The sequence below is a fragment of the Anguilla rostrata genome, chromosome 5 (genome assembly GCF_018555375.3).
Source record: "Anguilla rostrata isolate EN2019 chromosome 5, ASM1855537v3, whole genome shotgun sequence".
NCBI lineage: Eukaryota > Metazoa > Chordata > Actinopteri > Anguilliformes > Anguillidae > Anguilla > Anguilla rostrata.
This window is the reverse complement of record NC_057937.1, coordinates 222,501-236,068: the sequence shown is the minus strand read 5'-3', so window position 1 is coordinate 236,068 and position 13,568 is coordinate 222,501. Positions and strand designations below refer to the sequence as shown.

The 13,568-nt window shown below is 46.0% G+C and overlaps 2 protein-coding genes across 8 annotated transcripts in view; one reads left to right on the top strand and one right to left on the bottom strand.

Moving 5' to 3' along the window:
* Positions 1-1,118: 1,118 nt before the first annotated feature.
* On the bottom strand, positions 1,119-8,900 carry slc25a51a (solute carrier family 25 member 51a). 4 transcript variants are annotated; one of them, XM_064334464.1, is made up of 3 exons: positions 8,762-8,865; positions 5,817-5,840; positions 1,119-5,214 (listed from the first exon to the last, which is right to left on the bottom strand). In XM_064334464.1, exon 3 carries the CDS (start codon positions 5,150-5,152, stop codon positions 4,262-4,264), a length of 891 nt encoding a protein of 296 aa, XP_064190534.1. In that variant the 5' UTR covers positions 5,153-5,214; positions 5,817-5,840; positions 8,762-8,865; the 3' UTR covers positions 1,119-4,261. The 4 variants fall into 4 exon arrangements, with proteins under 4 accessions (XP_064190534.1, XP_064190533.1, XP_064190535.1 ...); XM_064334463.1 differs by lacking the exon at positions 5,817-5,840 and having other exon boundaries at positions 8,762-8,900; XM_064334465.1 differs by lacking the exons at positions 5,817-5,840; positions 8,762-8,865 and adding an exon at positions 7,568-8,738.
* Positions 8,867-13,568, top strand: part of ints10 (integrator complex subunit 10) — a 17,640-nt gene continuing 12,938 nt past the window's right edge. Inside the window, exons 1-8 of one of the 4 annotated variants that reach the window (XM_064334461.1) lie at positions 8,867-8,999; positions 9,110-9,160; positions 10,263-10,435; positions 10,772-10,839; positions 11,443-11,546; positions 11,927-12,066; positions 12,827-12,908; positions 13,217-13,357. In XM_064334461.1, the coding sequence (XP_064190531.1) occupies positions 10,307-10,435; positions 10,772-10,839; positions 11,443-11,546; positions 11,927-12,066; positions 12,827-12,908; positions 13,217-13,357 (664 nt within the window). In that variant the 5' untranslated portion in view covers positions 8,867-8,999; positions 9,110-9,160; positions 10,263-10,306. The other 3 variants (XM_064334458.1, XM_064334460.1, XM_064334457.1) reach the window with 3 other exon arrangements.

Below are 13,568 nucleotides of genomic sequence, written 5' to 3'. Positions count from 1 at the left end.
TCGGAGAACACCGCGTTCAGTACCGCAACACGCTTCAGGGAGAACACCGCGTTCAGTACCCACGTCGAGAACCGGTTCAGTCAGGAGAACACCGCGTTCAGTACCACGCTCGGAGACAGCTTCGTCCACGCTGAGAACACCGCGTTCAGTACCCACGCTCGGAGAACACCGCGTTCAGTACCCACGCTCGGAGAACACCGCGTTCAGTACCCACGCTCAGAGACGGTAAAAGCCTGCTAGTGCCACGATTCCATTCAGACTATATATAACCTGACAGGACCTCCATTAGTCTGCACGCTCAGAGGGAACCTCTTTAATCTCATTGCTCTTCAGCAAGGTATTAAATACAGAAACACTGCAGGGCTGTTCTGGCACAAGTAAGCATTGAGAACTGTAGCATATTTGTGTGAAGTTATGATTATATGAGAAACTGGCCTTAATCATGCCAAATATACAATTTAACAAATCTGTTACATACTTTTATGCATCTGAACACACTGCTGATTAATGACTTTGGGCGCAGCTGACTCCTAACGGAAGGAGAACTGGCAGTCAAATCTGGCTGGTCTGGAAAACCATAAAGGAATTTTCTGTGTCCAACTTTCCACACTCTGCACAATCAAGTGCCATTGTTTATGAACTCGAATGAGAAGTACACAGATTATAATCATCAGTAAGACGGTGGCAATTTTCAGATATGGGCCACCAACAGAAAAACAACAAGAGTATAGGCTCAAATGGTTCTGCTAGGTCACAAGATCTGGCTGCAGTGTAACCTGTTAATTTAAGCATCAGCTCAAATGGCTTTTTCAATGAGAATGCAGAAGACACTGGCCACAGCTATGGTGTGTGAACTCAGGTATTTGATGCGATATAATTATTTTATTACAAAAAACAACGTGGCATGAAACAAGCCAAAATAGCAATTCGTTTAGTTGAGGGTTATTCGTTATCCAACACGACTATGGGCTAAAAAGAATCAAGTAGTTGATTTCAGGATTAGATCATAGCTATATAATATATATAATATGAATCAGCCAATTTGCATTTATGTTTCAGCCTTGTCAAATGAGAAACCCACAATCATTTTAACTGTGTACAATATAGAAATCAATCAGTTCAATAATCACTTTTATTATGATAATTTACACTGGAAAAAAAGTGTACTTTTTGTTTTCCATCCCATACAAAAAGAAAGGAAAGTATGCACCCAAGCATATTATGGTACAGTTTCATGGAAATTATGAAATGACATTTGTGAAAGAAACCTATATTGTAATGAATATACAATACATGCTTACATGAAGGCTTTTGTGTTATACGTGAATAACTCTCTCTTTCAATATTTGTGAATATAGAAGTAAATGTGGTCCTTAATTTTACCGTTTGGCATTTCAGGCTGTGTAAATCCGCTTACTCTGCATACCTGCATGAAAACGAATGTAGTTTCTCAAGGAAAAAGCAGAGTTTACATGGAGATGTGCACCATCTGCTGGCCTGTTAAGCAAGAGCATTTGTCTACCCATGATGCAGTGCTGGCAGTGATACGGGCTTGGTTACAGCTGGCTTGTTTGGGTGCTGGTATCACTACGAGGGACCAATGCACCGGCTCTCTTCTGTAAAGTGGAACAGAAAATTCCAGAATGTATGATTTGCATTTTTGGCTGGCAGCACAAGACGTTAAATAACTTGCTAAGGGCCACAGGCCCAAGACCTCAGAGTACTCTTAATGTCTACACAGGCAAGGCCTCCAACACCAACCACTGACAAACAGCTGCACAGAGTATCCAACACAATAAACAGAGCTTAACGTCTGCGAAACTGACAACCCATTTATTGTCCGAAAAATAGAGCCAACATTGTTCCAGCAAAAACAGAGTAATCACACAAGCAGATAAATGCCAGCGAATGCCCCGCTTATTTCCCACGGCCTTTATGAGCAGAGATTTTCCATCCCGTTTTAAATGACTTCATTTTAGCCACTGCAAATAGTGTTGATTGTACTTGCATAAATACATATATGCACACACACACACAGATATAATCATTTTTCATTATGTACCATCTCTCCAAACATCTCAAAACCTCTCTAAGCCAAAAGTCTGAGCTGAACTTTGACTGTCTCTCACTGAGGTGGTCTGTACTGAACAGCAGGTGACATCATAATCCACCGTGTAATGACAAGTATATACAATCATAAAAAAACATAAAGTTAATGCATTATGAACTCCTGCATTATGCATGGCGGAGTTTAGTGGACTCCTTTTATTGGACGTTTCACCCAAGGTCCCTCCCACATGTTCCCAGTAATTAACATACTCTTGGCACAAAATGGCACCACGTTCCCTCTCCCCACCAGATTAGTCACATAATACCATTGGATGGTTGCAGAATTACAAGCTCGGATTCATATTTTACATTTATTCCTCCTTTTTAAGTAAGTCAGTCAGTGCTGTTCTTTTCCCCTTGCATGGCACAGTCTCCCCAGATCAGAGTTGTGGGGCCACATTAACAGAGGGGGGTGCACTTGAACATTACACACCTACACACTTACACACAAGCTCCTCCAAACCTACACACTTACACACAAGCTCCTCCAAGAGAGCTACAACCTGAACTTTACCCAGAGAAACAGCCAAACCAGTCAGATTCCACTCTACAGTAGGATTTGCTGTAAAGTTCTTAAGCCAATCAGGAGAACACTTTAACACCCGTAAGCCAATCAGGAGGATGCTGTAACAACCGTAAGCCAATCAGGAGGATGCTGTAACATCCGTAAGCCAATCAGGAGGATGCTGTAACATCTGTAAGCCAATCAGGAGCACGCTTCAACATCTGTAAGATAATCAGGAGGATGCTGTAACATCCGTAAGCCAATGAGGATTACGCTATAATGTCCGTAAGCCAATCAGGAGGAGGCTGTAACATCCGTAAGCTTACGCCATAGAGGCTTTAAAAACAGAGGTGACTAAAATCAGCCCGCCTGTCTTCAGACCCTGCATCCTCCTCCCCTCCTCCATTCCGTCCTTCTTTTCAAACCCCACCCATGTGCTTCCCATGCAGATTAAAAGGGAAAAAAGAAGGATGACAATGAAGGGGCATGGAACGGTGAAAGGAAATGGAAGCTAATATGCTCAGTCAGGAAACACAAGTACTCAAGCCTTCAGTCCTCAGACAACACTGCAACACTCTGGGCCTGATTTACTGAGACCTTTAACAAAACCTTTTAGCACACGCAAAACCAGCAACACAACCAAAGATCAAAGCAGAACTAATGCCTTGGCTGTGTTACTAGTTTTGTGTGTGCTATAAGGTTACGTGTTAAAGGTTTTAGTAATTCAGACCCTCTGTGCTTCAACAGTCTGGCCACTTAAAGATGGCCGAACGGCCTTTGTGACTGCACCTTCCCCCGTTTAAAGGTGCAGACGGCAGCTTCTGCTTCACGCTCTCATCGAGAAGCAGAAAACGGAGCCAGATCTGATTCTGCAGGGCAAGCCGAGCGCAGGATGAGCTCTCTGGCTGCAGCAGTTCTGGCCTTTGCCTCCACACGGAGGTCCAGCAATGCGCACAAATGCAGCCACACATACAACATCAAGCTATGGAAGTTTTTACACTTTTTTAATGCACACGGACAGCATAATTTGGATTTGGGCTTATAAGATGAGATCAATGTCAAAGAAAGACAATAGTAACACAAAAATCTCTGACTACTACGTTCTACATAAGAAAATCAACAGGAAAATAAACATTTCGGCCCATATTCTTTAAAAAAAGGTTTTTGAAGAATCAGTTCTTTGCTCCTGAAACCCAGGGTGTGTGACGATGCTCGGCCCGATGCCCAGAGCCCCGCTGATCCGTTTGCTCTGCAGCCACAGCCTCCGTTTCCTTCAGGAGTGAAGAGCTTCAGCACAGAAACACTCCCATCCTGCAGGACTCTCCGCTCACCTGCTCCCTAAGTGCCCATAATGCACTGCCAACGGGACTCTGGGCCTTTGCTGAGCTGGGTTTGTAGTCAGAGATGAACACCTCTCCAACCGTGCAGTCGCTGACCCACCCCCCCCAACACCACCCCAACACTGCTGCTGGACCAGTGGTTGGGGGTTCATTACCAGTGCAACACCAACGGCACCCGCCTACCGTCCCTCACTGATGATGTGTGCTTACATCATCAGCGTGCGCTCACATACAGTTTTCACATTCTCTTTCCTTCTCAGATGGCGTGTGGCGTGTGTGTAAACCCCCCTGCCCCCCCCCCCCCGGGTCACATGACCTTGAGCAGCAGCTCGTAGGTGGCGTTGATGATGCCCCAGGACAGGATGGAGCGGTGGTAGTTGAGGTGAGCGCCGCGGAACAGGTGGGTGACCTTGCCGTCGCGCTCGCGCCATATGGTGAGCAGCACGGCGCGCGAGGGCGCGAAGGCTCCGCCCACCTGCGCCTGCATGCGCGCCTTCAGCACGTTCAGCGGGTAGAACAGGAAGCCCAGCATGGCGCCCAGCAGCCCGCCGCAGATGAAGTCGTTGACCAGGTGGGCGGCGGGCGACTGCGCCTCGGGCAGCCGCTGCTTGATCGGCCCCCGCAGGCCGAAGAAGAGGGCGTTGCTGGGCCCGTTGCGCAGCAGGATGGGCACCAGGCCGCGGTAGCACTCCCGCACCCCGTGGTCCCGCAGAAGAGTCCGGAAGGTGTGGAAGGTGTTGTGGAAGCGGCCGTGGTGCCGGGGGTCCTGCAGCAGCGTCTGCACGCGCTCGAAGGGCGTGAAGGCGGCCTCGGCGGTGCCCGCCAGCACGGCCGCCAGGCTGCGGGTCAGCAGCTCTGGCGCCCCCGCGTGGCGGGGCAGCAGACGCGAGAAGTCCTCGTACAGGCCGAACATGAGCGCCACCGTGGTGGTCTTCTGCAGCAGGGGCGGCAGCAGGCCCCGGTACAGGTTCCGCAGCCCGTCCCGCCGCAGCTGGGTCACGGCCTCGCCCGCCCGCACGCCGAACAGCTGCTGCCGGAACAGGACCTTCTGGATGGGGAAGGTGATGACGATGTTGGAGAAGGCCGCACACGACCCGCACACGTAGGGCTTCTTTCGAGGGTCCACCCCGGGCAGCAGCACCGCCTGCCCCTGCTCCCCCCGCTGGCCCTCGCGCTCCATGGTGGCAACCACCCCCATGGACACCGTCACTCCAGTCTGCCGGACGCCATCAACGGTCACGTGGGCCCCACAGCGTCTCCCTGGAAACGCAATACAGCAGTCAAACCTCCACACTGGGGAAGGGCGCCCTGCCTATACAAGGATACTGTGGTCTGTATCTCACTGCTAAATGACCCGTCCTTATCGCTGACAAACTGCACAGGTTTAACAAAGTTTAGCTGTCATTAAGGATGAAGATAATCGTGTTTGCATTGAATAAGGCCTAGGAAGATAGCCTGCCATTCTTACACAGCCAGATGGAGTCAGCTGCAGAACATAACGTGATCTTTCTACATTTACTCGCTGAACCACCAGTGCCCTCTCAGTGCCAAAACAACAGCAACACATCAATCACCAATAACACTTTCTACGACTATTCAGAGGTGGATTGCATAGGTAGGCGTTCAGAAAGATGGATTTTCTTCAGTATAAAAAACTGAAGAGCCTTTGATTATTCAGAGTGTAAATAACAAGACAGGAAGTCAGAAACATGGAGCCCTGACCATGACCCTGAGAAGTCACAGCTGTTCAGTCTTATTACCACGCAAGCAAGCGAAGGGAAGCTCACACCACTGCAACACCAGTAGCTGCATCTGATAACCCGGCTTTGTGTCCTTCACAGGAAACACAAACACACGCTTACCTATCAGCTCTGAACCCCCAATTCCTGCATCGGGGGAACAGGAGAACAACACTGGTCAGGAGGTTGTGTTTCCAAACTCTAGTGTTAAAACCAGAGACAGAATACACTGCCAAATGCCAACATTTCAATGTAGCTGAATACCAATAAAGACAAAATAATATTTCAAAGACAACCGAAAGATAGCATCTGTTTTATATACCCCAATTTAAACCTGTCATGGGCTCACAGAGCTGAGGTTTATGAGCTCAGGAAGGAGGTCAGCTGGAATTTGCTAAATACTTGGTGTCAGCCAGTATGCAAACCATGCAGGCCTATATAATGTAATGAAGAACAAAATAAAAATGTTTTAACCTCCTCAAATGTCTGGATCTAGAATCCAAGTTTGAGAAGATAATTTCTGGAACAGTTAAGATGTTTTCTTTTTAAAAAAAGAACTGAGTGCGACTATGATTTTACCTGCAGCGTTAGCAGTACTACACACCAGCACACCTGGGAGCCTGTCATGCATCTACCTCATCTTTAATTCGGCAGACAAACACTGTACTGGCAGATGAACAAGCAGATGAAGAAGATGAACAACCAGTCTGCTGAATGTTGCTGAATGAATGCTCGGTAGTGAACCCAGAGCGCGCACGTATCGTCCAGTCGGCCTCTGACTCCGCCCGCTCTCTGGGCACGCGCCCTAAGGCAAGGTCATTGCACCTCCGCACTGAAACCGGTGGGCGTAGTTCTCCCTGAAACCGTGCTGCGAGGATCGGGTTACTGTAGGGAGCGCACACGGGCACTTTTAAATTCAGTTCGTTCAGTCCTCTGTTCACTTCCTCCATAACTTCATTTTCAAGACAATATTAATGAGCGTCTCGCGCGATCACAAACCAACTTCCTGCAGCTGTTGCCCGCTGGAGAGTCCGCGAGCACACAACAAAAAAACTCCAACGCAGGCTGCGGGATTTTCTTACAGTCGTCTCAGCCCTCTCTAATTCATGGATCAATCTATTGACCTCAGTTACAGAGCTAAGTAATATTGATCTGTTTTGCCGATCCAGTCTTATTTACCTATCATAATCGCAACTGTTTACACTGTATTTGTAAAATCGGTGGCTCTATGTTGTTCTCAACGTAGGCAGTGGCAGTAATTTACAGCAGTTCTTAGGTTGGCCATCCCAGGGTCGTCAGACGGCCTCAAATGAACTTTTGAACCTATGAGCTACATTACGAGCAATTACGGGTTGTGTTTTTTCAATTATGCGAAACGAAGTAAAAACACAATGCAATCGATACTATATTGTGTCGTGTGCAAATTACAGCATACCAGTTTTCCATATATATTTAAAACGCATAAATCAGGTGCATAATCCTAGCACTAGATATTCTGGCTGCAAGATAATTTTAGATCACTTCCCACACTGACAATGTTGATTTTTGTTTGCAACTTGCAAATGCTTTCTAATAGATACATATCTCTATCGCCGCTGTTTTCAAAATAAACCTTAGCCTTTCAGATATTCCAGCGAGCTATCCAGTGAGCCTCACTCGGTGACATTTTGAGACTTACACGTGTGCTCTCCAAACGCCGATTACGTCGGCAATCAAATTAAAATACATTTAAGCCTCTAAAAACCATCAACGCCTTCGTGCATCTGACTACTTAATGTAAAAGAAATTAGCAGCTATTAGTCGGCTTTCTCCTCCCACAGGGGGACATATCTCAGTGGTGCAGAAACTTGTCTATAATTAGTGACCATGCTTACGAGGTAGCGTTGACCTTCCCACGACAGTATGTTGTTGACTTTCTTTGCTCTTAAATCAGTGTAACTAGTCAGCTAATCTGCCCTGGTAGTTTGTTGACGTTACTTTAAAATATCTTAAGGATTTCAAAGTCCAAATGATTGCGCAACAAATACTGTAGTAATAATGCTAACTTATGGAACTAGGTTTGCTATTAAGCATATGGCAGTCCAATCACAGTACGTGATAATAAAATCACGTTCTGTGATTAGCCAAGTTATATTAAATTATAAGTTATAACCAATCGTAACTGCTGTCTAACACACATTTCCTCAATGTGTCAGCCTGATATACCTGGATCCAAAGCTCTACACGTGCGCACAAAGGCGGGTAAGCAATGTGACATGTCGCCGCCCACGCACATTTCCTGAATCTACAAAGTGGCATTCTGCCTGTCTAGGCTTCGGCTATCTACAATACACAACTGTAAATGCAGTCACTAGCAAGTCAGCTAGGAAGCTGATAAAATACGATATGCTGATGTGGCACTTGGCCGTAAAGAAATATTCAAATATTGGAATACACTTCGCGGTCACTTGAGTGATCTAGATGGTGTGCTAACGTTAGCACCAATGGAAACGTTTTTTAAATCAATTCAGATCTCTGTAGATCACTGAAGTGTATTCTTAGTATTGGGTTTGTACGTTAGCAATTTGCGATCGCTTTTTTAGTCTAGCTGCAATGCCTTGCTCCAGAGAAATGCACCGTTAGCCAACTAAAAGACTTCGATATGGCTAGGTAGCAATATCTCTAGTGACTGAAAGCAAACTGACTGCTAATGACTTCGAATGTTTGAAGTCAAGGGGTCAAGATTGTTCCCAGTTACAGTTGTGGCCTGTCTTCCGCCAGGTTAGCCTAAGTGCTACCGTTACCTTTGAAATACACTGGGTACTGTACGTGACAACGATAATCTGTCATGCAGCCATGCCATGAGTTAGTTAACTTCTTGACTTGGGAAAGAAGCTGAAAAGATAGCTAACGCTAGCTAGCTAGCTTTGTGTAAAATGACTTGAGGAACCTGTCAACCGGTAAACAGAATTATCAGGCGCGACTCCCTGCAAACGCAATGAGGGTCAAGCGCAAAAATGTTCCACCATGTCATTCAAATAAATATAAAACAAACAGCTGAAAAACTAGCAACGCCGTCTCCACTGTACCTCCGTCGTGCTGCTGTCACCTCTGACGATGCCTTTGTACCTTGACACGCAGAACCAGCAGCTATCATTCATTGAAAATGGAGTTCTGTCCCACTCCGCGCCGCGTCACTGCCTCCGCGCCTCTCTCACACACGCCGGCGCTCTGCTGATGACGCTGGGGGATAAAGCGCAAGCCTCAAACAAACCCCCGACAGAACGTATGGACAGAATGCCTGCTGACTCCGCCCGCCGTTTTTGGGTGCAATTTAATTATTTAGATTTTTTAAAATGTACATAGACTGAATTCAAGGCTGTTTTTCTGGAAGGCTTGTACGTGTATTTATTGATGTGTTTTTTTTTTCCCACTAGAAGGCCGCCTACTTTTGTCAAACCTGTTCTGCAATGCCCCAAGCCCCTGAGGTGAGGGAAGGTCAGTTCTGTCGCAGGGTCTCCTGTCTTTACACGGACTGACCAGCGGAGGATGGGCTCCTCCTCCATAGACTGGTTCCTCCTGAGATTTCCTCCCATCCGGCAGTTTTTCTTGCCATTGTTTGTGTGTCTTTCTTCCTACTGTGGATTTATTTATTTATTTATTTATTTATCTATCTTTTTTTGTTTTGTGTACTACAATAGCTCATTTTTGGGGGGTTCAGCCCTGGATTTTGCCCAGGTTTCCTCCATAAAGCGTCTTTGTGATGAATATAATGATAATGTTGGGATTATAAAATGAAGAAAACACATTATAAAGGTTCAGTACAAATAACGTGTAAGGTTGCAATGCTGATGAGAAAATGACAGCTGGAAACAAGTGTTGCAGTAATTCAGCTTTTACAGAATTCTGTGCACATGAAACAACAAACATGACATACTGCTGAACACACACACACACACACACACAGCTTTCTGCTTCCTGTACATATGTCACATATGTTCTTTTTGCCACAAAACACCATAAACCATCAGTCTGTTTGTCTGGATCTGTGGAAGTCTGTTCACCAAATTAAAAAGCTGTAGACTTATTCATTATCAGAAGTTTGGGAAAAATCATAAAGAAATGTTCCAAAAGGGCTTTGGGTGCTCATATATTTAGGCAAATAAAAAATTGTATATCAAGTTAGAATCTGAGGAGATGCAGGAAATAAATACACGCAAAACGTTCATACTATGGATATTGGAATTATGATACGATACGATTATGAAACTTGAATATCCAATCCTCTAGTTTACCTCGGGATGGGACTTGCTTCCTGAACTATATGCTCCGCTTCGTAGCGTATTGGCGATACGTCATCTTTATGCGACCAAACTGTCATCAAAACGCTCTAATTTCTTCTGTATTGGAAACAACAATGAATCAATTCGCACGGTTTTAGAAATCTTTTGTACAATCAGATGTAATATTAACTGCCTAATCTTCGAACTTTCATAGCTATACTTGCGCCTGAGTTTAACCAATTCTCACCTAGCTGTTTTCTGCGCCAAGGGGCTTGACAATGTGCATTTTGTTCTGCTTTTCGACTAGATAGCATCGCTAAGGTAGCCAACTTGCAGGATATCTTTGCAAAAATGTCGGCGCAGGGGGACTGTGAGTTTTTAGTAAAAAGAGCTCGTGAACTCGTTACTGATGATCCATGGGCTGCCAAAGCGTGGCTCATCACTGCGCGAACCCTCTACCCCGCAGACTTCAACATTCAGGTGAGTTGGGGTTTGTGAGTTATTTTGTATTCATCAGCGAAATTAGCTACCGTTAGCTAGTTCGGAAGTTCTGTCGTAGCGACCTTACGAGACAGTAACAACGTCTAATCGATTATAAAGCAATGGCGACAACATGTAACGTCGGCTCATCAACCACAGCTAGCTAGTAGACAACTGCGATGGGGAAACACGAGTCAAGTCACATGTGTGTGAGGCTAGTGATACCACTTATTTATTGGTATCCTGTCAAACTGACACCAGTTCGATACTTTGATGCGATACACACGCTAGAATGAGCTACTTGTCAAACGTGTTTACACTGTTCCCGCTCCTCAGTATGAAATGTACACCATCGAGCGCAACGCCGAGAGGACCGCTTCTGCTGGCAGACTACTCTACGACATGTAAGTTTCAAAAACGCTATCATCTGATTATTATTTTTTTTTTAAGTACATAGTATTTGATTGAAAGGGAGTGTTATGATTGCTACATGTGCGTGGCTGTAGTTCGCATGCAGTGAGTTGCCATCGGAGGGCATCAAAGAGCATTTACCCTATTCAGTCGGAAGACATTACCAGTCAAGGCGTGTGTATGCTTCCCGTACGTGCACCCGCAGGGATGTGGAATATGCATCTGGTATACGTCGGTGCTCTAACGACCCTGGCCTTTGCGTGTTGTCTAGAAACAGGTGCTGTGAGCAGTTTGGAGTGACGTGATTAACATGAGTAGTTTGGCATCTGTCATTCTCATGTTGGCACATATTTTACTTTTTTTTGTTTAATGGCGTTTCATTTGTCTGCAACATTCTGTTGGATGATAAAATACATGTACATTTGATATTGCGGTCATACAGGGGAACAGGTTTTAGAAGTCTAGTGAATTAACACATTTTTCAGGTGTGGCCAAGTTTGCAGTCGTTTTGGTTTTTGGATGCAGCCTGTGGTGCTGGCATTTTATCCAGTGTCTGATAAAGGATGGGTCTTGCCCCCCTGCACCCTGTCCTGCAGGTTTGTGAATTTCCCGGAGCAGCCGGCGGTTTGGCGTGAGATCACGGTGATCACAGCTGCGCTGCGGAGCGACTGCCAGGACAAGCACGCGCAGTTCCTCAGAGGTACCGGAAATGCGTTTGGGCGATACAAAACCGCCGCTCGTGGAAAAGTGACTTCACTGATGCGGTTATTGAGTTTCATAACCCACAGTAATTTCACAAACCACTTATTTATTCTTGTTATTTAGGAAAATATATACATATATTTCTGATGAACATATATATATTTTATTGCATATAAAAACATACTGCCTGTGTGTGTCTGTGTGTCTGTGTGTTTGTGTGTGTGTGTCTGTATGTGTGTCTGTGTGTGTCTGTGTGTTTGTGTGCGTGGGTTTGTGTGTGTGTGTGTGCGTGGGTTTGTGTGTGTGTGTGTGTGTGTGTGTGTGTCTGTATGTGTGTCTGTATGTGTGTGTGCGTATCTCTCTCGCTCTGTGTCTCAGGCCTGTTTGAGACCCTGCCTGGGCGTGTTCAGTGTGAGATGCTGTTGAAGGCTACGGAGCAGTGCTTTAACACCCTGGAGAAGGCCGAGATGCTCCTGCTGCTGCTCAGACGCTTCCCCGAGTCAGTGGTGCAGCACGGGGTCAGTGCGTCCACCTCAGCCTGCTGAACACACACCTGCTGAACACAGACATGCTGAACACACACCTGCTGAACACAGGCCTGCTGAACACAGACCTGCTGAAGACAGGCCTGCTGAACACAGGCCTGCTGAACACACGCCTGCTGAACACACGCCTGCTGAACACAGACCTGCTGAACACAGGTCTGCTGAACACAGACATGCTGAACACAGACCTGCTGAACACAGGCCTGCTGAACACAGACCTGCTGAACACAGGCCTGCTGAACACAGACCTGCTGAACACAGACATGCTGAACACAGACCTGCTGAACACAGACAGGCATTTCTCTCTGCATGCTCTTCCTTTACAGCTCAACAGCAGTATGCTTTGGAAACGGCTGTATATCTCGGACAGTTAATTCAATTTTCTATGTTTTTATTTATTTATTTAACTAATTTCAGTGATGTCCCCGTGACAAGGGCTTACAAATAATCAGATTTTGCATTGGCATGACAAAGGTTTTATCTGTGAGTTTGATATAAAGTATATTGAAGTATGTATGCTTGTACTATTGTATGTACGCCAGTGAATTCTGTTAGCAGTTCTTATCACAATAAAGAACACAGAATAGTAGCAGTAATGTATGTGATTAAGTAATTAAAATGGCAGTAATTTATGCACTTGCCTGAAGAGGCATTCCTAACGGCGCAGGTTTGGTTAAATAATGGCTTGTGCAGGATCTGCGTGTGCAGTGGTGAAACGGTGCTGTCCCTGCAGGTGAGTCTGGGAGAGACGCTTCTGGATGCTGAGACCCTGGAGGACCTGGACTCCCCCGTCAACTGTTTCCGCAAGCTGTTTGGTGAGAGTCCCCAGCATGCAATGCATGCCAGGCACATTTGCTCTTTCCAACATGGGCAATATGGAGGTGGCACTCTACCCATTTACCATTTGAATATAATATTGGCTCCTGTCTGGAAAAAGTATAGTTTCAGTTGTTTATTCCTGCATAGTATTGCAAATTGAATCAAGGGACATGCTTTTATTTCCATAACGAGATTGTTAGTGTATTTGTAAAGTTGTGAGTGAAGGAATTGCAGAGTGATTGTAATGCCTGACCTCTGTCACCTTGCCCTCTACCCCAATCCCCCCCCTTCCCCCCCCCCGCAGTGTGTGACGTCCTGCCGCTGATCATCAACGCCCCGGACATGCGGCTGCCCGTTAGCCTGCTCTATAAGTACATGCACAAAGCCGCTGAGTTCTACATCGGCTACGTCACGCGCGGACCAACCGCCGACAGCCCACTGCAGGGTGCGATCGCGCTTTTATCAAACGCTCCGTTTCCCCTGATCGTGCCTGTCCAGAGTGACGCTGACACTGACCTCCACCTTTACAGCACATTCAGACTTTGATGAGTGTGTTGCAGTGAGATGGCAAAATTTATCAATGTACTGTTAACTTTTTAAGAAAGTTTATGATTAGATCATCCACCAGGCCATAAGGAACCCTGCATGTTAATGCT